The 27,464-nt window shown below is 40.4% G+C and overlaps 1 protein-coding gene across 4 annotated transcripts in view; it reads right to left on the bottom strand.

Moving 5' to 3' along the window:
* The window catches only part of PARP8 (poly(ADP-ribose) polymerase family member 8), a 179,268-nt gene extending 161,182 nt beyond the window's left edge, over positions 1-18,086 (bottom strand). For 2 of the 4 annotated variants that reach the window (XM_061189241.1, XM_061189240.1), the window contains exons 1-3: positions 17,503-17,829; positions 17,315-17,416; positions 16,311-16,365 (exon numbers count right to left, since the gene is read on the bottom strand). In XM_061189241.1, coding sequence (XP_061045224.1) covers positions 16,311-16,365; positions 17,315-17,416; positions 17,503-17,608 — 263 coding nt within the window. In that variant the 5' untranslated portion in view covers positions 17,609-17,829. Of the gene's footprint in view, positions 1-16,310; positions 16,366-16,737; positions 17,129-17,314; positions 17,417-17,502; positions 17,830-17,963 lie in introns of those variants that run through there. The other 2 variants (XM_061189243.1, XM_061189242.1) reach the window with 2 other exon arrangements.
* Between the last annotated feature and the right edge of the window lie 9,378 nt (positions 18,087-27,464).

Here is a 27,464-nt window from a genome sequence, read left to right as displayed (position 1 = left end):
TCTGGTCCCTGCACAAAGTCTGTGCCATTTTAGACACGATTCTAACAAGCATGGTTATTTGGTTTCCAATCACATTATATTACAAGTAAATTGAAAAAGAAGAATGGGGTGTGGGGAGACAGAGGACAGCAAGTGGGAGATTCAAGGCTGGAATGTTCCTCAACCGGGTCACAGTAACTACAGGAATAGTTCCCCCTTAATAATCATACTACATAGTTTGCTTTTTTACTTATTAGTCCTTGAACTCACAGACTTCCAGCTTCAGGCTGAAAGAAACTCTGTTCTGATTCTTGCGTCTCCTCCATAACTTCAAAACAAGGACTTTAATTTTACTTTAAATAAACTGCTTCACAAGTAGCTGAAATTGGAATTAAATTTTATATGAAGCTCTCAATCTGACCTGTGAGAATAATGAATCTGTAAACTTGCTGCTCTAGGTATCAAAGAGGAATATTCGCCCTCCTTTTCAGCTGCCCAATGCTAATCCCTCTCATTTTAAGTAAACAGGATCTAAAAAATGCTTATAAGTGACTATCCACATCCAGGATGATTAAACGACTTTTGCCTCATAGGTCAGTGATCCAACAGCCCTTAAAGAATAAATGAACTGGATTCAAAGCCAAACTCACCTAATTTTTAGCCAAAAAATATCATAGGTATTGGGAAAACAAATCTCAATTGCTACTGTATTTTACTGAAACCATTTTTTAAAATGAAACAAGAGGTGACTTACGTATGTCATTAAATTCCTGTCATTTAAAATTTCAAGAAAAAGTAATATTTTCCAATGGGATCAGATATATTTGATTCTTCTGTTCTTATATCTCTGGTAATATATATTCTTTTAAGTTGGAACTAAACCTCACTCATGCCCTATTAGTAGGGAAATTATCTATGCTAATTAATTAATTAATTACTATCTATAATTACATAGATATTATCTATGTGAATTAATTAATTACATTCTCAGAAAACTAGGGTCTATCTTTTGGATTCATGAAAAAAGATAAAACTCAGCATTTTATAAGATTTCAACCATTTGCAAAATTTCTAATACACTTAAGTTATTCATGTGCTTTTCAGTAGGGTATCAAAAATAATTTTTGCTTGTTTATTTGAATGGCAATGCATGGCTTTTATGAAAATCAGGCATGCCCTCAGGTCCTAACAAAGGACATAGGACTGATGGATTTGTGCCAAATATATCAAGATTTTACTTTTTAATTTAAATATGATTTTGTAATTCTGTCCTCTTACCACATACATGGCTTCCAACATCACTTAGAAACTAACCCTTAGAAAGGGGAAGTCTGAGTTACTGGAATATGGAAGGCATATGAAAGCAAAACATACTTTATGAGACAGTGATGTTTTTCTTTACTGAGTGTGTTTCATCAATACACTTAAGCAAGTTTCAGGGGGAAAAAGATCAATTGATTTATTTGCCTATTGGTATTTCCTTAAAAAAAATCAATTTCCCCCGGTTTTAACTGTGATAATAGTTGCTCTTTAAAAACTGTAGATGTGTGCATGAAAAATACATATTGTAATAGACATGCACACAGACAGAGGCAGAGAGACAGAGTGAATGGAGGAGCAGTAAGAACACAGATGGTTTGCAAATGACCTCTATGTTCATTCACCCCTCCCGTTTCCCACCTTGCCTGGTGCAGCAGCTCCAATAGCCTTGAGAGTCGCTGTCAAAAAAGAAAACGCATAGGGTATGAGAAGCAGGAGGGAGGGCGCTGTGAAAAATAAGAACGAGGGGCACTGATCCATGGTAATGGAAGAGGCAGAAGTAGTAAGCCTAGCGATAAATACCTGGTCCCAAAATAGCCTCTCTCACAAAATCTGAAGAGCTTTCCCTTCATTATATTGCTTCAAATTAATTTAAATTATCAAACAGATACTTTAATTAAACATGTACATGTTGAGGCAATCCAGGCTATCAGAATGTATAAAGTTATTCCAGTCACCTGTTCCATCAGCTTCTCTAGCATGTAAAGGACATGGAATAAATGAGAAATCTGCTTGGGACCAAAATGTGAGGGGTAATTTAGAAGCAGAAATTAGGAATTATTTGCCTATCTCATATTACTTGCTCAGTAAGCCTTTGCTTGGTTATTGAATTTTCTTGATTATAAAACTCATGTTTTTAACTTGTTATCTCTAAAATATATATCAAAAGAAACTTCTTGACTACTATGCAGGAAGAAGTTGTGACATTTACCTACCAGTGTTAGCAAAAGTGATAGCTTAACCTCAACAGAGTATTTCACCTCATTTGATTGTCATTTGCGTTGGAATCACCACTTGTCTGTTGCATAAAGCTATGATACAACCCTGAAATAAAAGATTTTTTTTCCTACGGAGAGGGTCGTTACATGTCAGACAACGTAAGAAACGTCAGGAGGAACTGCCAAATGTATCAGAATAATATGAAGACTTTCTAAGGATGGGGGGAGGCTGGTACAATAGGAGGGACCTGCCAAGAGAAGGGCTCTTATGGTGGCCTTAAAACACATTTTAGCTGATTTTCCAGAGAAACTACTTAATTTTCACTAATACATAATTCAGTGAAAGAAAGGGAAAAAATACAAGGTTAAGCAAATAAGAAATGTAGACAAAAACCTATAATTGTTCAAATTTTTTTTTAAAAAAAGGAGGCTTAACTATTCTAAAGTTATAGGTGAAGATCAGGAACCCAGAACTTGGGGAAGGAAAATTAGTATCGCTGGAATGCTGCGGTGACCTGATAGTGGCCAAAAGTGAGTCTGAAGGATCTTTAGACTCTAAAAATGACGAAGGTTTAGACTTGGCCCTCGTGACACTGAGAAAAAAAAAAAGAATAGCATGCAATTATACAAATGAACATATGCTATTGCTATCTTTTTAACGTTTGTGTACACTTACTATAGTTTTTATTAGAAGTTGTTATTCAATGACAGTGCATCTTGCAAATTTATGCCTTTTTAAATCGAGAAAATCTTGCACTTCCAAATCAATCAGAGCAATTGTCCTACCCAAAAAAGGGCATTTTCCGCCCTTATTCTGCTTGCTCCTGGGGCCCAGACTCCAGGAATTAGTCAGGCTAGTGCTATGAATAATTATATCAAGTATTGCCTTCTCTATTGTCCAGCACAAGTATTGTCCTATGCAGGACACTGCAGAAAAGGATTAACTCAGGCCTTGGATGTTCAAACCCTGCACATTCCCAAGAAAGGTCTGTCTTTAAGACTGGCCCTTGGCCAGTTCCTAGGAAATGAGCTCTGAGCCCTTGGAATATTCTGCCTGATAAGGGTGTTTTTCTAGGCCTATGGTCTTGGATTTGCTCAGATAGTTGTGCTAACAACTGTGATTTATGGTAAACACCTGTTTGTTTGTTCTGTGGCTGGAGTCTGAGTAGCTGAGGTCAGTCATAAAGGTGCAGTACGGCTGTGACTGACCCCTAATGAAAGCCCTGGACACCAAGGCTCAGGGGAGCTTCCCTGGTTGGCAACACTCTGCACGTGTTATCACCAATCACTGCAGGGAAAATGAAGTGTGTCCATGTGACTCTACTGACCAGACACTTGGAAACTTGTGCTAGTGTCTCCTGGACTTTGCCCAATGAGCCTTTGCCCTTTGCTGATTTTAATCTGTATTTTTTTGTTATGATAAAATATAACAGTGAGTTTAACAGTTTTCTGAGTCCTGTGATTCCTTCAGTCTTCAAGACCCCTTCCAAACATGTTACCTAGTTCAATCCTGAAAACCCTGCAATATGACTACTGCCATTTCACAGACGACAGAATCCAGACTCAGAGAGGTGAAGCCATTTGACTGGCTGGTTAAAAGAATCTGAATCAATTCTGCTATACCATGCTGTAATGTTATGGGCTATAAAGAACTGTTAAAATAATCTTATATATTTTCTTTGGAAAATATAAAATACAATTTCATAATCCTTGAAAAATATTTAGACTATAATTAATTTGTAAACACTGTCCAACTTACAATCATTAAGAATTTTATATATGTCTGTGGTGGTTCTAAAAGCAGTAATATGGTACCAGCACTTTTAAAAATTATATGATGTTCCTTGCCTACCTATCCCTCCACCTAAAAAATTTTTTTCAGGGTAATTCTCAGTGCTTCCCATCTTTGAAAACCATATGGGGATGTGTGTGTGTGAGGGAAAGAAATAGATACATTATTTTCTTAACATCTACAAATGTACTTTAGAACGTTATCTTTGTATGTTGAGGGGGGAAAGCTTAAAATGCACTGTCATTTCAATGTTTTGCAGGTTTGTGCATATGCGTGTACGTGTGTGTACAAGAGAGAAATATTTCAAATATATTTTATGTTTAAGTTCAGTATTCAGCCACAGAAATATCTGATAGCACGAAGTTCTACTTGGTTTTATTTGAGAAGTGCACTGGCATTACTAAATATTGTGTTTCCGTGGTGACTAAAATTCTGGAGGCATAGAATTTTTGTATAGTTACTGATATTTCTTGGAATACGAAATACTTATTGTTTAGTACAGTTTTATGATCTATATTTGAATAAAATTTATAAATTTCTAATTCAAAATTGTGATTTTTCTTTTACATAATTAGCTAAATGCTAAAATCATAATACAGATTACCCACTTTAGTTTTGTGCCAAGACACTTTTATTTAATAAAACAAAATAGCTAATGTTATACTTTCCTGATTTAAATTTATATGCCTGTGTAATGTGAAAAGAAATCCTGAAACTTTCTATAGATATGAATCTTAAGTTGGAAAAGCCTTGGCAAGCACCTGCCTTTTTTTTCTGGCTAATTTTTTAAATGGACTTTATCTTTTGGAGTGGTTTTAGGCTCACAGCAAAATTGAGCAGAATATAGAGATTTCCCGTTTGTTCCCTCTACCCTCCCCACAAGCATAGCCTCCCCAGTCACCAATTTTCCCCACCAGAGTGGTACATTTATTACTAATGATGAACCTACACCAACACGTCATTATCACCCAGAGTCTGTAGTTTACTTTAAGGTTCACTCTTGGTGTTGTACATTTTATGGATTTACACAAATGTAAAATGACATGTATCTACCATTATAGTATCACACAGAACAGTTTCAATACCCTAAAAATTTTCTGTTCTGCCTATTTAGCCCTTCCTCCCCCGTTAACCCCTGACAACCACTGATCTTTTCACAGCCTCCGTAGTTGTGCCATTTCCAGAATCCATATAGTTGGAACCATAGAATGTGTAGCCCTTCAGATTGGCTTCTTTTACTTAGTAACATGCATTTAAGGTTCCTCCATGTGTTTTCATGGCCTGATAGCTAGTTCCTTTTTAGCGCTGAAAAATATTCCACTATTGTCTGGATGTACCACAGTTGATTTATCCATCCACCAACCTGAAGGACATGTTGGTGGCATCCAGGTTTTGGCAATTTTGAGTAAAACCGCTATAAACATCACGTGCAGGTTTCTGTGTGGACATTCAGTTTTCAACTCTTTTGTATAACTACCAAGGAGTGTGATTGCTGTATCACAGGTAAGAGTAGGTTTAGTGGGCTTCCCTGGTGGCTCAGTGGTTAAGAATCCGCCTGCCAATGCAGGGGACACGGGTTCAAGCCCTGGTCCAGGAAGGTCCCACATGCCGCGGAGCAGCTAAGCCTGTGCGTCACAACTACTGAGCCCGCGTGCCTAGAGTCCATGCTCTGCAACAAGAGAAGCCACCGCAATGAGAAGCCCGTGCACCGCAGCGAAGAGTAGGTCCCACTCGCCACAACTAGATAAAGCCCGTGTGCAGCAAGGCAGACGCAATGCAGCCAAAAATAAATAAATAAAAATAAATAAATTTATTTTCAAAAAAAAGAGTAGGTTTAGTTTTATCAGAAAGTGTCCAAACTGTCTTCCAAAGTGACCGGACCTACATCTTGCCTTCCCACCAGGAACTCCTGTTGCTCCACATCCCCGCCAGCATCTGGTGTTTCCAGTGTTCTGGAATTTGGCCATTCTAATAGCTGTGTAGTGTTAAGCACCTGAATGCTGATTTCAAAGTACCTTTGAAATGTAACATTTCCCAGAATATAACTCAAAGGCTGAAAATGTCAACATTTCTCTGTTTTGAAAAAAACCCCTTTAGGAAACTATTGCCCTAAGTAGATTTTTCCCCACCAATTACTTTTGGCTAGAAAGAATTTTGTACATATTGGACATCAAGAATTGAGAATACTGGACTTCCCTGGTGGCGCAGTGGTTAAGAATCCACCTACCAATGCAGGGGACACGGGTTCGAGCCCTGGTCCGGGAAGATCCCACATGCCACGGAGCAACTAAGCCTGTGCGCCACAACTAATGAGCCTGAGCTCTAGAGCCTGCGAGCCACAGCTACTGAGCCCGCCTGCCATGACTACTGAAGCCTGCACGCCTAGAGCCCCGTGCTCCGCAATGAGAAGCCACTGCAGTGAGAAGCCCAGGCACCGCAAGGAAGAGTAGCCCCCGCTCGCCGCAACTAGAGAAAGCCCGCATGCAGCAACGAAGATCCAACGTGGCCAAAAATAAATAAATAAATTTATAAAAAAAAAAAAAAGAATTGAGAATACTGGAAATTTTAAATTAATGACATAGGAAGTCAACACAGAAAGCTCATATGAAATCAAACTAGTATGATTTCAAAAAATTAAGTTTAAAATCTTTCTTGACCAAAGTTCCATCAATGGGGGGTCAAATTCAGCCAAGAATATGCAACTCTGATTGAAATCGCTTAATCAAAATTCACTGAAATCACCATTCTAGGCTGGTTTTCCCATACGGATGGAGTGATCCAAAAAGAATCAAGAAAGAATGTGGCTTGCAGTGAATTATTCAAACTTCTTTCTTAGTTAGCTAAAAATGAATATGACCAATCACTAGAGAAATCATATCAAATTCTGTAGTAGTAATAAAGCAATGACAGCTTTTCAGCTGGAGGGCCTTTTTTTTTGCTGCTGCGTATCTAGCTGTGGTGCATTTTAATGAGAAAGGATGACTGCATCAGCTTTTATCCATGAAGCAGATTTTAGCCTTCTGCTTAGGTCTCCCGCATGCCAATATAGAAGACTTTGTTCTAAAGAAGATCAATGACAAGAATACATGTAGATGGACAAATGTATTATCACAATCACAAATTCACTGTTAAGATTTTGCACATTGACTTCCAAATGAGAAACCTAGAACTAAGCAGATCTCGGTACGTGTGAGGTTCCACTGGTTCCCCTGAATCACAAAAATGTTCGTATAGATAAAACATCAACTGTTAACAGGAATCCTTTTAAATATAAACCTGACCCTGTGTCCCCAGGAGTGCGCTGTAAAGCAGATGATTCATCCTCTATTCACGTGTTACCAAAAGAAACATGTGGCTGCCTAAATAAAGTTTAACGACTGACACTGTCTAAAGAGGGAGTTTGCTTCCTGACTAATGTTGAAAACATTCTGAGAAATGCTGTAAAACTCCTTCAAGTAATTTTCTCATGTGGTCACTGGGAGGAAAATGAGTTTACAAAATAGATAACCTCATTGATTTTTTAAATGTAATTTGTCAAAGAAATGAAACGTTTAGATAAATTCTACATTTCTCTCGCCACCAACTTCTCCCGAAGTATATACTCCAACAAAGATGGCTCACTAAGAAACTCTACTGCAGTTACAGTGGCAGAATTTAAGAGGACATAATGAATCCTTCTGCTACACAGAATCATTATCTCTAATACTTCCTTATGAAGCTGACTTCTAATCATGTGCCAAACAGGGTCCTGCTAACTTGAGTGCTTTGATAAAGAAGAATAGTTGAGAACCCTCATCATAAGTGACTTCAATACAACTGAGGAGGGAGTGAGAGACCCAGAAAGATAAATCCTCATGTAGAAATGTTGGTGGCATGAAATGCCAAGTGCCTTTAACTGTCATAAAGCAAGGTCTGTAAAAATTACTGAAAATAAATTCTTCGGGGCTCAATGTGAATCGGCAATTTCCATTTATATTATACTGTTGTTTACTCAAAAACTATTTTTAATGAATAAGACAGAGTTTACCAAAGTGTTTTCCACAAAATGACTCTCTCGAGATGTTCCAGATCTGTAATCAAATAAGTCTGAAAAACCCTGAATACTTCATTCACCTCTTGGGTATGCATAATGCACACTAACATATAAAAGTCTCTAAAAACACAACCATTAAAATTGTTTAATATTATTTAACTAACCATTTCCCAGACATTATTTGGCCACATACCTAACATCTAATTAAACAGTTTGGGAAATGCTATCACATAGGAAAAATATTACTATCATTTAAGAAATATTCGGAAATACTATATTCTGGGCACTCTGCTAAAATAGTTCTAGTCTTTAAACAGAGTACTGATTTTTTGTGTGTGACATTTTATTTGACTTATCATTGTTTCTTTTACACAGCTCTATCCTTAATAGTATTTTTGGTTTGTTGTTTTCCAGTTTTGCCTGAACTTTTTTCTGCACAGATGTGAAAGCCTAACAAATGTAAAGTAGTTCTATTAGTCTCTGGCTCAATTCTATACTTCAAACACAGTAAATATTCTACAAATGATTCTTGGATAATAACAACCCGTATTTGCTTTTTAAACAAAACAATGATGACAATCCAAATAACTAACTACAGCACTTCAGGGTTGGTTGACAAATCCTAAGAACATTTTCAGGGCATTGGGAAGGTCTTTCCAACCTACATTTCAAAATGTTCAGAAAGAAACCATCTTGGTTGCTAATATCCATATAAGGAAAATTGATCTGACTGCACAAAGACTTAAGTGGATGTCTCCCTTTTAAATTTAACACTGGAAAATATGCATCCTCCATTTAATACTAAGAAGGTGTCAGCCACAAACAGGATGTCACCGATATGCAAATAAACTACACTTGAGACCTGCTGTTGTTGTTATTATGTAATGGATTGGGACTAATCTGTTTATAGTCTCATCCCACCCTCCTCAGATTTCATTTTGTCTTCTCAGTCTCACCCTGTTCCACTCAGGGCCTCACTCTATCCTCTTCTTGTACGTGAATACATTATACATTTTCACGGAGATGCTACTTGGGGTCAAAGAAAGATTAAATGAACCAGTCTTCGTGATAATAAAAAACATGATCTTGACAGCCAAACCAAGAATATTAGGCGACACGTTACAATCGATAAACCTTGAACAGCTGCTGTATATGCTTAATGCACTAAGTTAATACAAACTGCTGTTGAGTGCAGAGATGAGGTCAATAAACAAACAGTAGTGAGTCAGTGTTTAGAAGGCTGAGAAACATATGAATGGATGGGGAAGCTGGCTCTTGAAAGCCAAGAATGGGGATTAAATTTGATACGGAATAAACTTTGGTTGCGTTTGAAAGCTTCTGAGCATGTAAATGCTATGATTAAATTCACGCTTAAAGAATTCAAGTATAGGGCTTCCCTGGTGGCGCAGTGGTTGAGAATCTGACTGCCAATGCAGGAGACACGGGTTCGGGCCCTGGTTTGGGAAGATCCCACATGCCGCGGAGCAACTAAGCCTGTGAGCCACAACTACTGAGCCTGCGCGTCTGGAGCCTGTGCTCCGCAACAAGAGAGGCCGCGATAGTGAGAGGCCCGCGCACCGCGATGAAGAGTGGCCCCCGCTTGCCGCAACTAGAGAAAGCCCTCGCACAGAAACGAAGACCCAACACACCCAAAAATAAATAAATAAATAAATAAAAATTTAAAAAAAAAGAATTCAAGTATAAATGACCTGGATTGGTGAGTAGCTGTTAATCAATTATTTTAAAGCACTTGGTTAAAGTGATTGACCTAAGTCAAGGTGATCAGGGCCCAGACCAAGTGTAAACATGGGGAGGGATGAAGGTGCCAACCATGATTGCAGAGGAAGAGCTGGTGGAGCTTAGGAGGCAAAGAGGACGGTGGGACACATGAAACCTGAGACTGCGGGTTCCCCACGCCAGGCTCAACTGATGTGATACCGCCCAGGGAAGGGCTGGGAAGAGAAGCTTCTCTTAAGGAGGAAATGATGGGTTGTTTCCTGTGTTGGGTTGAAGTACCCAGCATTTAAGTGAGATGACTGAACAGAAAACCTAAAGTATAACACAATAAAATAGGAATGACAAGGCTTATTAAGAAAAACATATTCCTGATTAGTCTTTCCTGGGGGTACATGGAAGATAGGATTTCAGAAATTTAGAGAATGAAAAAAAGAAAGATTACATATCAATAACTTGATTAAAATTCCATACATAGTCAGTGGCAGCTGTCTTAAAGCAATACTTATCTACTACAGCACAATATCCATCCAAAAGCCAACGTGTGCAGAGAATTACAAAATATCTTTAAGGCTGATGGAATTTCACTTTTATTCATTTTTTTCCCCCAATGCTGCAGAAAGAAATGATGGGGAATTTAAATGGGTCGGCCGGATACCTGCATAAGGATTCCACAGCCAATGTACATAAGTTTCCTACTATTAATGCTTAGCACTGGGCTCGGGCACTTCCCCTGCCAAGCAGTAGATTTTCAGTACTGCCCCTGGCAGATATTCCACTAGCAACAGCAATCCCTTCCGAGGCTCAAACATCCCCTACTATTCTAGTCTTGCCAGTTCAATCAATGCCCCTTAAAACCTCACAAAAACACTGACTTACTCTGCAATATATCCCTACTCTGCTTCTTACTAACTCTGTTATTTAAACTACCCAAGCCTCAGTTTCTTTAGCTATAAAATGTAAAACAGCTGACAAAATACCTACTGGTTCTTCTTTGTTGCAAATACAGGATGTAAGGTAGGCAAAAAGCATAGCAGAGGCTATGCCCATAAATATGATTAGTAGTAGTATTTTAATCCATGAAATAAATGGAGTTTAAATATTTTTTTAATATATAAGCTTCAATAACGTTAAACTTGTATTAAATTGGTGGTTATTTTAGGTCAGTGATTTTAAAACTCATTTACCAATGAAACGTTTTTCAAAGAAAATGTTATACGGAACAGAAAAGAGCTAGAGCAGCTGTGATTTACAAAGGGATGTGAAAGCCTGGCTCTCACACATTCAGCTTCCTTCACACTCCCTTCCATCGGTCACCCCAAACTTCTAAGGTAGGTTCCCCGGGCTCCAGGGCACACACTTTTTAAAAAAAAATCATCATTTTGGATAATAATTGGTATAACCAAAAATTATGGAAAACAAGTCCCCATTTCTAACAGGAGCATCCTAATTATTTATTTTTAAAAAAAAAAAGATCATTCTTTTCATTCTGACACCTTCAGGGGCACTTGATGGTTTCAAAATAATTACATATTTCAAGATTTTAGAATGAGCATGTACTTCTTTCATAATGAAAACTGATGAATCTTTTGGAGATGATGGAATTACTTCTCCACCCTCCCAATTCCCCAACTCCAGCATGCACATACATACCTCCTTTCTAAGAAAATCAAAAGAAAACAAATGCACTTTGGCAATCAAGTAGATTGTCTCTTTCCATAGTATTCCATGAGTAAGGAATTATACACTGGGAGTCCAGGTGGGTTAGGGTCCCCAGAAGATGTGCTTGATCACCAGAGTGGTGTTGATTTTTTTAACTGAATTAAATACTTTTAGAAACCAAACTCTCCAGTGTACCACAGTCCTTATAACTCTCTATTATCCTAAGCAATTGCATTATCTGTCTCCTGAAAGCATCTGAACAGGGCAGAGAATGGGGCTTATAACTTGGGTAAGCAACTTCTGGATTCATAAGAAATTCCATTCCAAGTGACGTCATCCGATGGGGGCTTTTTGAACTATTTGAGTATCTCTATACCTGGTCATTTGGGTTAGGAAATTGTTTTTCACCTGCCAGAAGACCTTTTAGCATTCATTTAGTGATTCATTCAACATCAACTTACTGAGAAAATATATAGTACTAGGCAGTGCACGAGGGGCTGGGCAAATGGCAATAAATAAGACAGACCCTGCCTCAGAGAGGCTTATGGCCAGACAGATGATCAAGTAAACAGGAGCTAACAATACAATGTGACATGATTTTAGAAACACCTAACAAAATCAAACAGGGTAGAGGATGCCAGGAAAGGCTTCTCAGAGGGGAATTTGGGTTAGCAAAGATCTCGACAAGGAAAGCTGACTAGGGTTGAGAGGTGGGAGAGGGGGGAGGGCAGGATGTGGATGGATGTGCAAAGGCCCAGGAGAAAGAGGAGGTAGCACGTGATTTGAGAGATTGTGGAGTACTATTGTTAGTGTCACACAGAATGCTCCAAAACAGTTATGTGGACAGAAACTCCTAAAAGAGAAGAGTGCACTTCAAAGATGTCGATCTACCCATGACCACATGAAAAAGTGTCTATTCATACAATACAGGGTGTACATTTACAGGCAACTCTGAACATTCCACTAAATATTAAATTTCTAATTTATTAATAATTTCTAATATAAATTTTAGATTTCTTATCATGCACACTCCTTAGGAAAACTCCTAATTCAATGAACATTTCTTTATTTTCATATTCTTTCTAAAGGAAAGACATTAATGTCATATTCTTAGGTGAAAAACTCTTGAGGTCTCAAGAGTATAATACAGTCTTTGGATGCATATATTTTATATGCATATAGACATAAAAATTCTGAAAGAATAAATTCTAGTATGTTAATAGAAGATGGAGAAGTCATGTTTTTTTTATTTTCTTCTTTTTGGCTTATCTTTTTTTCCTTTTTTTTTTAACAATCAACACTTAAAACTTCAATTATATCTTCACAATACTTTTCTTGCTAAAAGCTCACAATCAGGGAATCCCACAGGGGTCCATGGCCAGGCTCATGTGGGGCTCTCTCCCTGCTCTCTCTGTCTTTGTTAACCTCTGGCCCCAGACACTCAGCCTGCTTCCCCAGCCTCTCAGTAGCTGTCACCACCCACTTTATCCCTTCTGTTTCTTCTACCACTAACTGCACAACTGACCGCAAGTGAGATGAAGGACCATAATCCCAAACCTTAGTGGTCTTAAGGAGTTTACTGCCAACCAAAAAAGGAGAAAGAAAGAGGCAGGAGATCACAGCATGACAAAGTACAAGGAAGGAATGACTTTTGCATAAACTTACAAATTGTATACAGTTGAGGCTTCCGGTTTTATAGTTCTTAGCACACCCCTGAAATGGGGGGCAGCATTCGGTAGGAGTCTACAGCAGGTCCTGGACCACTGATGACTGTGGAGTTCTTCCAAGAAGCCCAGGAGTCAGAAGCATTATAAGGACCATTGCTACAATGAGTCAATCTTGCCCTATGTATACCACAAGTTTTCAAGCATATGTAGATTGTATTATCAATTCTTAACATTTAACACTTTTCTCATTATTTCTCAGTCAAATGACACTAACACTACAACTCTCAAGTAAACATCTGCATAATGTTTTTGATGTTCAAGTGTCTCAAAGAGGTCTCAAAGAGGTTGGGAACACTAGTGTAGAGGAAGGAGCACAGATCTCTGAAGTGTGACATATGGCAGCTTCATCAGTAACTGAGTAAATCTGAGCATGTTTTCTAAACTCTCTGAGCCTCAGTTTGCAAATCCAATCCAAAGCTGAGGATAATAATAATTCCATGAACCTCCCCCTGAGGGAGAACTAAGGGAACCCACTCTTCCAGCTGACCGTCTGCTCCCCCTCAATCCTCACCTGAAGTCCACCCAGGCAGAAGAGCAAATGGTAAAACGAACTCTGCCCCTCTCACCACCTCTGAATGACAGGCCAATTTACTAGGACAGCAGCCAGTCCTGACACAGTGGCCTCCTGGCATTTCCTCTTAGCCACAGAAACACAAAAAAATTTACATGTAAAAAAAATTCTCAATATTATTTCTTTTTTTGAAGGGTAACATGTAAGATCAACTTTTGTCCTAGAACAAAGTGTAATTGTTCTTGGAGAGTGTCAGAGACAAAATAGCAGATTGTTTTATCTACGACGTGAATTGAAAATTATTCTTGAAATCATTTCTCGAAAATAAATGTTTTCAATGGTTTAGATGAAATGATAGTACAATATAATTCAAGATAAACATGTACTACCTCTCCATAAGATCCCCACCTTCCTTTAATCGGGAAATAAGTCTACTTTTCCCGACATAACACTATTAATTGAATATTACAAGTTGATAAGCATATTAAATCAAAACAGAGGAGGATTATTTGATTTTTAAATGCCCGACTGACACACAGCAATGAGAAATACATAATAAATACCAGATTCTAATGTAGATAATGTAGCTCATGAAAGCAATATTTTTTCTTTCGGAAAATTTATTTTCTGCCATTAGCTACAAACCCATAAAGGGATAATCATTAAGGGTACTATTATTACTGTACCAAAACAATCTTTTATATATTGGTTTATAGAACAAGCTTTTGGGAAGACAAAGCAATCACATCAACAATTCACAACACATCTTTAAAAAGCAGGCTGTTCCACATTAGATATGCAAGTTCCCCATTATTTAAATCAGGAGCCAAAGGAAAAACCTATCTCTTAGTAGGATAACATAGAAAAGGAAACTTCTCTTACTTTAAGAGCAGCCATGGTGTTTGTTCCTACAGTGAAAACTGACGTTATCTCAATTAGTTAATTATTCATCCCAACCTGCAGGCCTTGCTCCTGGAGGCGTTCATACCTTCACCTCTTGCTGTGTTGAAACTAGTTCAGTAATTTGCTGATAAACAATCTTAGTGCAGTATCTAACAGATCTTAGAGATTAAGTGTAAGGTTCACCCCCTCCTTGTACAGATAAGTAAACTGAGGCCAAAACAACTCTACTATCTTATTGGAAATAGTAAAGCTAGTTAGTTAAAAAGCCTACCCAGGGCTTTCCCTTGTACAGATAAGTAAACTGAGGCCAAAGCAACTCTACTATCTTATTGGAAATAGTAAAGCTAGTTAGTTAAAAAGCCTACCCAGGGCTTTCCCAGTCCGCACCTCTCATGAGATGAACCACAATTGTGAAACAGACAACTCAAGCAGGTATCAACCTGATTGCATGGGGAATGTTTTCAGTGGGCTACACAGCATATTTTAACTATTAAAACAACTCAAGAGGTTATTAGTCATACACCAACATTCTCTGGATAGCAAGGGTAGGAGCAGCGTTAATTTAGTTGAATCTCTTCTAATTTATTCTTTTTATTCAAAAATGATGGTACTATAGGAAATTGAGAAATACTGTAATTTTATTCTCCCCCAATAAGTCCATATTACAAATGTTATATTTTCAACCAGTAAATCAAATCAATATACCAATCCTGACACTTAGGTATACTGTGCATATGGGAAACCTGAATAACTATTTCAATGAAAGCTTTTTTGAGATGTACATTGCAACACAGATCCTAAGCATTTTTAAGATTCATATCAATTCCAAGCTTGTAAAAAATGTATTTACAGAAGAAAGCTTCTTTTGCAATTTATATGTTCATAAATGTTTCCACTAGCTAAGACATATTTTGGAATATGATCAAATGGTAGTGAATGTCAAGTCCGAACAGCAAGGCTAAAACTCTGACAGTTCTCATATGTGGCCACTGCTCTTTTAAACCACTGTGTCCCCAAAGGGCTAACAGGGAGAAAATTCTACCTCCACAAGTGAAGACAGCAAGGCATATTTTAATGATTACTTTTCATTTCATCTCTAACTCTTAAACACAAAATTGGATTTGGGCTTCTTTCATACTGTTAACAACTTAGTATTAATATATGCACCTCTCATTCTTCCCCTTCAAGAAAGAAGTTATACACTCCATCCACATATAGCTCCCAAATTCTTTCCAACTATAAACACCAAAATAGGACTCCTTAAAAAAAAAAAAAGTATGGAGAATTGGCACACTGCATGTTTATGTCAACCTTCAGAAAACATGAAACATGCAGCCCCAGCTCACCAGAAAAATCACCACATGTGATCAAGCTATTCTGTGACATCTTATGTCTTATGCCCAGTATTCAGATTTTGCACTCGCCTATGTCAACCCCTAAAGCCTCAAGAGCTGGCTACTACTGTAGAACAGCTTTAACACGAAGAGTGTGAGAGCTCTGTTCATGGCCCGCGGCGTGATCTTAGAAACACTTGAATCAAACATATTTCCTTCCCCTCTGCTATTTAAAATCGAGGGACCTCAGGCTTGGCACGTGGCTAAAAGACAACAACAAGAGAAGAAGAAGAAATACCGGAACACGGAACACGCTAAGAACAAAGGAAACACAAGCCTGTGAACAGGAAATGAAGCAACTCTATACACATAAGTACCTTTTGGGGCCGCCAACGTAGGTGAAAGTAAAGGTGGAGTCTGAGTATCTGAAATCTGAAACGAAAAGTCTTGTTAAAAGCTACCCCTGGAGTAGATTTTTAACCCTGGTCATGGCTCGGGCCCCCTATTTGATGGAGCCGAAGGGAAGCCTGGCGGGGCGGGGCGGGGCGGGAGGCCAGGGCTGGAGACCCCCGAGGTCCGCTCTCCGAGTGGTGCGGGAGGGGATGCCGTGCACCCCGTGCCGGGTGCCGCGGGAGGCCGCCCCCCGCAACAAGTGCCGGGTGCCATGGCAACGGCGGGAATTTCCCGGTCCGGGCAGCCGGAAGCGGCCCCAGCCGAGGTCGCGGCTGCGAAAGCAAAATCCAGTCCCTTTCCCGGGGTAGCAAAATGGACGAAAGGCGACCCCCAGGCAGGGGCGGCGCGCGCCTCGGAACCTCGGGAATCCCTTCTCTTTCCGGGGCATCGCATTGCCAGTCGGAGGTACTAGAGGGAGCAGAAGGGGTGGAAGATCGGCCCAGCGCTGCCCCCCGGGGGGCCTCGGTGCCGGGCGCAGCCGGCCAGCGCCGCGCAGCGCAGCGGGCTCCATTCCCGGCCGCTGCTCTGCCCATTGCGCAAACCCGGCGGGTCCAACCCGCCGCCTGGGTCGCTGCTGCTGAAACCCCGGAGGCGGGCTCGGACGCTCCGGGCGTTCACCGGGGACTAAAAATACAATGCAAGGCTCCCCCGCCTAGACCCCCGCTCGGGCCATCAGGGTTCTGCCCCCAAAGCTAGTGGCCGCCCCAGACGGGGGGAGGGGAGAAGGGGAGAGGCTGGCACCCCCTCCCCCTTTTGGCTCCCGCTCCCGCTGCAGCAGCTGTTGCCAAATGAACCCGGGAATGGGGACGTGCAACCCACCCCCTATCCCCAGCCACACACGTCGCGGCCAGAAAACTAGGAAAGGGGGTGACGGGCAGGCAGAGGAAGCTGGCGCTGGGTCCGAGGCTCTGGAAAGGCGAGAACTCACCTGCAAACAGGCAGTCCTTCTCAGCTCTGGACTTCTGGATCACGACGTCGATATCCTTCTGAATTCGCTCTTGCCTTGAACACATCCCCATGAAATAAATCCCTGGAAAAGAAGCAGCCGCTATTTCCACCCCACCCCACCCCCTCGCACGCTTCCAGCTTTCGTAAATATTCAGTTAAAAATGAAACCTCTGGCCGAGGCAGGGGCTGAAGGCGAAGTGGTTTCGGAAGTGATCCTGGGTGAGAGAGGAGGAGGTGGTGGAGGAGGAGGAGGAGGGGGAGGTCGGCTTTGCATTCCCAGATGTGTCCGCCCAGCTGCTGCTCGCCGCTGCTGGATTCCAATTTCTTCCCCTCCTGACAACGGATGCTGATGACACCGAGTCTCACTTTCTCCCTCCCCCGCCCGGACCAAAGGCCGTGGGGGTCCGGGGGTCCCGGAGACGGCCGGAGAGCGATCGCCCGCGGGGCGGCGGGCGCCGGCGAGGGGCGAGCCCCGCTCCGCCTCACGCGCGCACACCCCTCGCGGCCCGCACGCCGGCCTTCCACACCCGCGCACACTCGCGCCCGGGGGCGCGGCGACCGTGCCGAGGCTGCTGCAGCGCCGCCCGCCGCAGACCCTCCCGCGCCCGCCGCGCCCGCCGCTCAGTCACCCGGTCCCGGCCGCCGGGGCTCTGATAGTATCCGCCATCCGAGCGCAGGCTGGATTCCCAGCCCAGCCGCCGCTCGCGCCGGGGGCTGGGAATGTCGGTAGTGAAGACTCCCTGGGGCTCCCAGCCCGTACCCCACCCCGCGCACCACCACTTTTATGAATTCGACTCCACGTTCGGAAGGAATTATGAGTCATATGGAAAACCCAAACCCGAGTGGCTGGGAGGGGGGAAGAAGGGAAAAGCAAAAGCGTTCAAAATGGAAAATAAATAAATAAAACGAACAAATCTTTCCTTGTTGCCACATCAGGCAAGATGGAAAAAGCCTTGAAATGCCTCCAGACGTACACCCTCCCGTGCCCTGACTGCCAGAGTCTTTTCTCCCGGATGGAAGTAGTTCAGCCCCTTTGGAGCGCCGTTTAGGAAACACAGCCCCTTTTGAGGGACTTCTTCTACTTGCAGAGACTCACCAGTTCTTCCCTCCTCGGTGTTTCCGTCCATGAAAAATTGGCAGAATCATCTGGCACGTGCCAGGGTCTCCCTAAAGGATGGATATCGGTTTGGCTTGTTTTAAAAAGCCACTTTTTTGCCAATCAAGGGAAAGCTTCTACAATCCTGTTGTCTAGTTTAGAAATGAGATACTGCTCTGAGCCTCACTTTCTGTTCTGCCTAAGGACACCTCGGGCTGATGTAGCTGCCCTGCCTCTATACTGCCATATGCCCTAGGACAGGCCTCTAACAGCGCTTTGCTTGCTGATCTTTTCTCCACTGAGACTGCTTCCCTGAGCAGACCACATCTCACTTGGTTCTGCATCCCCAGTGCCTAGTGCAGTGCCTGGAATATAGGAGCGAGGCTGAAATGTTGGCTGAATGCATGAATGGTCGTCCCTTCAACCTCTTTATGGATACTCCAGCTTCAGTCTGCTTCCTTATCAGTATAAGTACCCAAGAGTTGTCAAACTGGCTCAGACCCTTAATCTGTCCAGTTCTAATACTGACAGTGACAATGTCTTTAGGAGAATTAGGAATGACTGTGATCCCCGATGGATTCTTAAGATTCTAGAGAGACAAAAGCAATGAGAAATCATATGCTCCAACTCCTCTATCTTGCAGAAAGAAAACGCGAAATGATTTGTGGTATGCCCTGGAATACATCACATTCGTTGTGAATTATAGGAGGAAACATTCCTCTGCATTACCTGGACCACTGCAGTCTTTGATGTAGTAGAGGCACAGTCACGGTACATCTGCTCACGTCCTTCCTGAAATGCTTCCTGACTAGGGCAGGACGGGTTCAAGTCCTTCCTGAATATGCTGCTTTGTATAGGCCCCCTGGCTACCAAAAACACTTTCTTCTCTTCCACATAACACTGGGTATCATGCGTACTTCCTCCTTCCATTCTATGCCCTAACGTCTCTAAAAACTTAAAATCTGTTAACTCACAAGAATTTATTTTATAGTTGTCTATCCATCAAGCTTGCATTCCCAAAGTAAATTTGAAATAGTTTTAAAGGTACCAAATGTTTTTGGTCTGGCTCACCTCCTGGTTTACCACTCACTCCATAAAATAGGCCTTGTGATTTGTCCTACATTTGATTTTTTCTTCAAGCTTCACAGGCTGCCCTGTTTTGGTTAAACAAAGCTAACCTCACTCTGTTCATGCCCTTAAGATGTGATATATTTAAATATTTTTAAATTTTAAGGGATAAGAAAAAAATTAAAAACTAACTTTTCTATCTAGTATGCATTTCTACAAGATAAGTTTCTCTAATAAAAACTACCAAGGTATCAATGTTCCTATGCTAGATCTTTATGGCATGATGCTTTCAAACTCTGCTCATAGCCAGCATCCCGTTTACCCTGACTCATCTCAGACTCGTATTTAAACGTTTAGATTATTCGTGGTCTTATTAAAAACTATATGTACCTTTGAGATGAGGAGGTTCTATCCCTGCCTTAAACACTTCTGTGCAAACACACACACTCGCATGCATTCAGGAACATAGTGCATACAGGCCCTTAATCACTTTGTTAAAAAAAAAAAAATCATTATTCTTGATGAGAGAGAACTTCTGTGGTATGCTGTAGTAACTGGAAATAATACTCTATGTGTTGGATGATAGAGTCTAGCCAAAAAAAGTCCCACTGGTTTAGAAAAATGATCCCAAGCCAACAGGATTTACTAGAAAAAAAAATGTAAATTCCTCACCTATGCTAAAAGACTCAACTGCAGAAGTGTAAGGTAATGGAAATGTGGCATTAAGTTCAACGGTGTGATGTGGGTATTAATAACTCACACTTATCCAGAACTTAGTAGTGCAGCCTGACACTGCTCTAAATGCTTTACATATATTAACTCATTTAATTCACAATAACCCTATATGGAAGCTGTCCTATTATTCTTCACATTTTGTGAAAGAGGAGACTGAGGCACAAAAGGGTTAATTAGCTTGTCTAAGGTGGGACTAGATGGCAATGAACATTTTCCTCTCTCCAGACTTTTCAGCAGTTGAACTGAACTTTAAGGAAGATAAATGTTCAGAAGTCTCACTGCTGAGTAAATTGGGCCCACTAATGGCAGCAGGCCAGGACTCAAGCCAACACGAAGCCCCATAATGGATTCTGAGGGAAGCCTGGAGCCTATGGGCTCTCAAAATAGCCTCTTCTAGTGGCAGTTATATTTCTCTTTCCTGCATTGAACTTCCTTTCCCAAATGAATCCCAGCCCTCAGTAAAGTCTTAGTAAAAGCCTGACCTCTGCTATTCCATGGGGATTAAGAAAAGAGGGTGGGAGACAGGATTAGCAAAGAGAGCAGCCCTCTTTCCCAAATACATGATGGTGTTATCAGTAGCAAATGCCATGGGAATGCCCAGCAGGCTTGGTCGACCTTGGAAACAGCGCTGTGATAATTTGTGGTAGAATCAGAGTGAAAAAGGGAGAGGTTGTGTCCGAGGGGTTGCTATGGGAAGGGGTCACCAAGGGCCTTTAAGCCAGAGTGAGGAAGTGAAATTTAATTTGAGAGAAATGGGAAGCCACTGGAAGGAAGGCAATCTCAAAGCTCTTGTCAATTATTAGATTTATATAACTTCTTCTTGCAATTGTTCTGTAATGGAAAGGAATCCACACAATTCAACATCTCTGCTAGCCCCAGCTGGCCTCTTCTAAAACAAGTGGATTTGGGCAGTTTGTCCTAAAGCATCTAGTAGTTTTGCTTTGAGAGATACTAATCCTGCTATCTTGACCTCATCTGACTGGCCTAGCAATCAAAGTAGGGGCAAACCAAAGTCAACCTTGAAAATGGAGAATTTTAGGTGGTTTGATATGAAATTCATCTGAATTTGACCCTTACCACACCCCTAACCTAAGGTCAGATGGGGCAGCACAGTGGTCGTGTGGAGGTTTTACGGCACTTTCTAGCAATCTTAATGAACTTAACTAATATCAAAGCTATAGTGTGAAACCTGAACTGCTCTTTCTAGTTCCAAGTTTCTCTTTAATTTAGTCCCATTTGTCTCTCATTAAACTTTAATCCTCGTTTCTACCATAGATGAATCCTCGGCCCTAGTTAGATGAGATGCGTCACCATCCCATGCAAACAAACTCATTAAATTTCTCAGTTTGCACTCAATCATATTAATTCTACTCTCTTTTAAATACCTCTCCTTTGTTTATTTTTTAAAGTGCATAAATACTGCATGAATATATTCTCAGTGCAAACCATTTAAGACATGTATTTGTACAGAGAGTAAAATGTGAAAATTCCCATCTATCATAACCCCTAATTCCACTCCTCCTTCCAAAGGTAACTGGTACTAATAATTATAAGAGAATCCTCCCGTTCTTGGTTCTTGCATTCATCTATCCACACACAAATGTACATATATTCATAGGTTTATACATATACATTCTAATTTAAAAGGAACCACGTAATACACATTGTTTTGCAGTTTGATTTTTCCACTGTCTTGGAGAACTTTCTCAGTCAGTACAAAGAGATCTAGCGCATTTCTTTTAGCTACTGCAGAGAATTTTATTGAATATATTTTAACCATGCCTCTGCAGTCATGATGGGCTTTTCAAAATGTTTTGTGATGAAAACAATTTGCAATAAATGCACACTTTATGCAAAGTTTCAGCTGTTTCTTTGGGATAGATTGTTAGAAGTGGATTGTCTGAATCACAGGGAACTGGCAATTTAAAAATTTGATAGGTACAAGCAAATTGCTCTCAAAATTATTTTATACTCTGCCAACTGTTTTTTGCAAATACCTAATTCTCTGCAACATTTCCAACAATAGGCACTATCAATCTTTAAATCTTTTTCTAATTGGTTGGATGAAAAATATTTGCCTTGTTTTTATTTGTACTTCCCTGATTGTTAGTGAGGTTGGGCATTTTTTCAAGTGTTTATTGGCAATTTGTAGTCTTTTGAGTATACAAGTATAATTGAGTATGACTGCCTGTCATAGGCTTTCTCTATTTTCCTATTGGTTCTTCTGGATTTTTATTATTTTTTCCTAGGAGGTTTTATATCTTCTGGATAGCAATACCTTTTCTTTCATAGATACTCTAGTCAGAAGTTTTAAGTCTTTATTAAAAATAATTTTAAAAAAATTTAAACTAACTCCTTTAGACCACATACTCTTTTCTTCAAAAAAATCTGTCCTGATTTTTCCAACTCACTAATATCTCCTCTTCTCCAAACTCCCCATTTTTAGACTGTAAGTTCCTTGAAGGCGGGAACTAGTTTTACTCATTTCAGTAACCACTGCAGAGCTTACAAAACAGCCTGTTTTAATATAATGCACAGTAGTTTAATGGATAATTGTTGGATTGACTTGAAGCCTTAATTATTGTCTTTTATTGCTTTGTTTTAAATTCCTTGAAATTTAGATTTCCCCTGTTACTTACTCTGTTTCCACTGCCCATAAATAGCTCCTGGCACATTGCTGAGTATATTGGAGGTACTCAGTACATATGTATTGATTAACTGATTTCACTTTGTTATGACCTTCGACATTTCATGCTTTCTTCTGAAAAAGAGAAGCATTTCCCCAAGAGCGTCCCATGGGATATTAATTTTATATTATATAATGAGATTTCCCCCCAAAGTGGTTCCAGATTCAAGTAAGTTTGAGGGAAAGTGGATTAAGTAAAGTTAAATAGGCTTCTCTCTAATGTTCAGCCTGTAATACACCTAACTAAGAGGGATATGTGGCATATTCAAACAGCTTTAGACGACTGAGCACTTGGGGTTTGCGTTTGTTGGCAATGAATTGTGTTCCATGTAATTCCAATATTTTCTTAATTCAGGTTAAAAACTTCCATTATATGTTCTTTTTCTTCTTTATGATATTAACTGTGGAACAACTTTAACCCTCATCCCACTGGGCTTTGGAGTAAAAGAGTCAGGATCAAATTCTGACTCTCCAACTTACTAGAATTGGAAACTTGGGCAAGGTATCCAATATCAATTTGTCATTACATAAAATCTCAGTTTTCTTATCTGAAAAATGGGAAGAACAACGGCCCTTAGCCATTAACAGTTGAAGAGGTTTAAATGAGATAAGCCCATGTAAAGAGAAATATAGGAGTTGCTTAGTAAGAATTATTTGTTATTAAGGAACCACTTTAAAAAAATTCTCTCCCTCATCCCTACCTACAATTGACTAATTCCTTCTTGGCTTCCCCAGTTTGGTGGGTTTCTGTCATATTGTCTGGATGCATTTGTTATGAGTAAGTGGTAAGTCCCTGCACAGGGACTTCCTCTTATTCATATTTGTAGGCCCTGCCCACGTACTTGGTGCCATCTGGGAGCCCATACAGATTCTAGGTAGAGGAAGGAGCTCGAGGAACGTGGAACAAGTGCCTCCCTGGAGGTACAGTTTTTATAACCCAGTCTTGCTCCCTTGAGGTCACATCCAGGGTCACTATATTTGTCAGGAAATGTTTTGTTGTATCACAGAACTCTAACTCAAACCAGCAAAAGCAACACTTGATTTGTTGGCTCTGACAACTGGGAAGGATGTTTGGGTGGCGTAGCAGACGAAAGCAAGAGCTGGTAGACCTAGCAGCTCAGGGAATTGAACTGAGGACTCAACTCAACCCATTGTCTCTCTCTTCCCATTTCCATTTCTGCGTGGCATTTTCATACTTTCAAATACCAGAGAAAATGGCCCTCTGGTAATCCCCTATAACATTCCAGCTTATTAAGCCCAGGCAGGGGGGAAAAGATAGCTTCTTTTCCCCACTCTGTATGAATCCCAGGATGAAAATAAAAAGATTAGCCATCGACCTCCAGTCAAGGGTCTGTCTTTGGACAATCACTGTGATCAAGTGCATGAAGTATTCTGATTTGTTAGGCCCAAGTCAGTTACTCATTCCACGTTTAGGGGCAGCATGTGAGAAAGAATGAAGGCAATATCTCTTACTGGTCTCTTACTGGTCTGATAAAAAATCATTTACTACACCACCAGTTTACTGCATTTCTCTAGACTGGGTCTGGGGTGTTCACTAATATTTTGGGGGTTGAAATATCTCAAAAAATGTATTATTTTATTCCTCCCAGTTTGGATTTCTTCTCATTTTATTCTTACAGTGAAGTAATGAGAATACTTGCATGCTATGCTCCATATTGGTGCCCTTCCTCTGCACTTACCCCAGTAACAGCACGTACCACACATACTGTTTGTCCTCCTCTCTTACAAGGCTGAGCAAATGTGCCCAGAGCCTGAGTAATTTGCTCTGTTCAACAGTATTTCTCTTATACTTAAGCTAACGTGTGAAACACAGAAAACAATAAATGCTTGTTTAAAGAAGGAAGGAGAGTGTGAAACACTCATTGGGCACATTGGGCGCATAACTCAGATGAGCTGGGGGGGGAAGCAGGTATCAGTGATGCTGGGTATTGAAGGCAGAGTAGGAGTAAAGAAAGTGAAGAACATTCTCGGCTGTGGGAAGGTCTGGAGTCAGTGGTGTGCCCAAGCTGGCTCCCATAAGGTTGCAAGACAAATTGTACACAGCTCTTCCCCACTCCACATTCACTGTTTTCACACTGGTAGCTTAAGATCAGCTAAAATGGGAATATTTACCACAGAAATCAGAATCACTGCAAAGCAGAGCCTCAACTTTCTTCTCCAGAGAGCTGACAGTTAAACATTTACCATGCCACTGCATGAAGCATGAGGAGGACAGAATATTACTACAGATGAAGCTAGAAAGCTACTCAAAAATCAAATCATGAAGGAACTTATGTGTGAAGCACAGACATCTGAATTTCTGAGCCACTGAAAGATTCTGAAAGGGAAAACACATGACATGACTTGCTCAGTATCTGCTGGCTAGAGTTCTTCAACAATAGCGTTGTATGGCAAACTGGGCAGAAGGTGACATAAACAGTCGCCCTATATAAATGCTTGAAGTTCTAGGGAAGTTATTGCCTGTCCTAGCAAATCAATCTTAGCCAACAGTTTAGCCTAGAGCTACGCCAGGCCCAACCTAAGCTTGATTCCATCAAGACCAAGCCACGATAGCAGCACTACTTTGTCAGTGCCAGTAGCTCATATCTCCCATATAATACAAGTCTATTTCCTCCTGCCACCTGGCACACCAGCCTCCTGAAGTGTTGACATTAGCAAACTTCCAACTAAAAGGTTGCCAACTCTCACCAAGTTTTTCTTTTCTGTCCAGATTATTTTAGGTGTGGTCCAGTCTAATAGCAGAGGTATACACTAAATGGGTTTTCACGTTGCTTTCAACTTTATGAATGTGTATAGAAAAAAGTTTATTTAAGAGAGAAAGAGACTGAGAGCGAGAGGGAGGGAGGGAGTCAGGGGAGAGAGAGGAAGGAAGGAAGGAAGGAAGGAAGGAATGCAGGCAAAGAGGGAGGGAGGAAGGAAAAAGGAATAGTGTTCTTTCCAGGGCTGTTGAGATGGAAACTTATAGTGAAAGCAGCAGCTGCACATGGGATTTGGATGAAATGAGGAGCTACCTTGGAGCACTCTTTTCAGAGTCACTTTGTTGGTTTTCATTTAGGGTTTTGCTCTTATGAAAGCATGAGATGTCATCAGTGGACAGGCTCTCAAAAACTTCTTACTTGACTTCACGGCAGTCAAAGAGCCTTCTTCCCTTTCCCCTAGTTTCTGATCCCTAAAAGCAGTTTATAGGGTCTTAGTTCCTGAATCTGACCCTCTCTTCTCTTGGGGTCTTTAGCCTTTCTACTGCCCTGTGTAGGGAATACTTTGTGTTTAAAATGATTGTTCCACCTGTTTAAACTTCTAGTTTAACAAGGGAACTTTAAAATAGAATCAGGAATTAGAATTAATATTGCTATTACTGGTTACTGTCATGGAAAAGTGGTTACAAAACAACCTAGTAATGATAAAGTCAATAAAAATGTATGTTTCTTCTCCTATCCATGGAAAGTTGTCATAAGGGAAATTTTTGTAAATCAAAATGTAAGTACCATTGACCTTAACAGTATACAATCACTTCAAGAATTGGCAAAGCAAACTTATGATACTCAATGTTTGTATTGAAATTTAATGGAATAGATTCCATTATTACTCAATAATTTTCCTGCCCTCTAACCCACATAAGCAAAGTCTACTAGTTGTTGCTGGATGTGTGACTCTCTTTGGTCTCCTTCCAGGTATAGTGTACATTGCTGCCCTTGCCTTTGGGCTGGTCCATCGACTTGTTTCGGCCCATAGGTTGTTCACAGGTGTGAAACAAGTAGAAGGTTGAAATGTGCGAGTGTGGTTAGACTTGCTCTCTTGCACCTGTGCTATCACCATGAGAAGAGCATAACCTAGGTAATCTGTTGGTTCCCAGAAGGATGACAGACATGTAGGGCAGATCTGGATTCAGTTTGCAACTTGGAGCCAAGCCCAGTCTACTCCAGCTTAGATCAGGCACAGACACATTAATAAGAATAAATGATTGCTGCTTTAAGCCACAGAGTTTGGAGTGGATTTGTTACTCAGCATTGTTGTGGTAATTGTTGACCGACACAAACAGTAAAGAAAAAATAAATCAATAAAAACAATGCAAACAGTCCACCAGACCATTGCTGGTATACACTAGAAAACTGTGAGTTTCTTGAAAAGAAAACTTACTACAAAAGTCACGAACTTTATACCTACAAAGATGCCTTCATGCCCTCATGGTGGCTCCCATTTTGTCACGCTCAACATATGCCTTGTAAGATGAAAACACAGTGTGTAATCAAACTTTTACAAAGTAAGATTCTTTACATCTGAATGGTTACATCTCATAGTGTCTTGGAAATTATACCAAAATGTTAAAAGTATTTATCTCTGAATGTTGGTATTATGAATGTTTTAATTTTTTTCTCCTTATTTTTAAATTTTCAATAATTATGAGGTTTATTGGCATTTTAAAACATTTTATTTTAAACAAATTTAGCCTGATGTTCAAATTATAGATTTTGAAGTGATCATTTGTTTTCCCGTGGTAAGTTCAGAACTAACAACAAAAAGATG

This window comes from Eubalaena glacialis, chromosome 4 (genome assembly GCF_028564815.1).
Source record: "Eubalaena glacialis isolate mEubGla1 chromosome 4, mEubGla1.1.hap2.+ XY, whole genome shotgun sequence".
In the NCBI taxonomy this organism is placed as follows: Eukaryota; Metazoa; Chordata; class Mammalia; order Artiodactyla; family Balaenidae; genus Eubalaena; species Eubalaena glacialis.
Note: the sequence above shows the minus strand (reverse complement) of the source record. Positions and strands in the feature narration are given on the sequence as shown.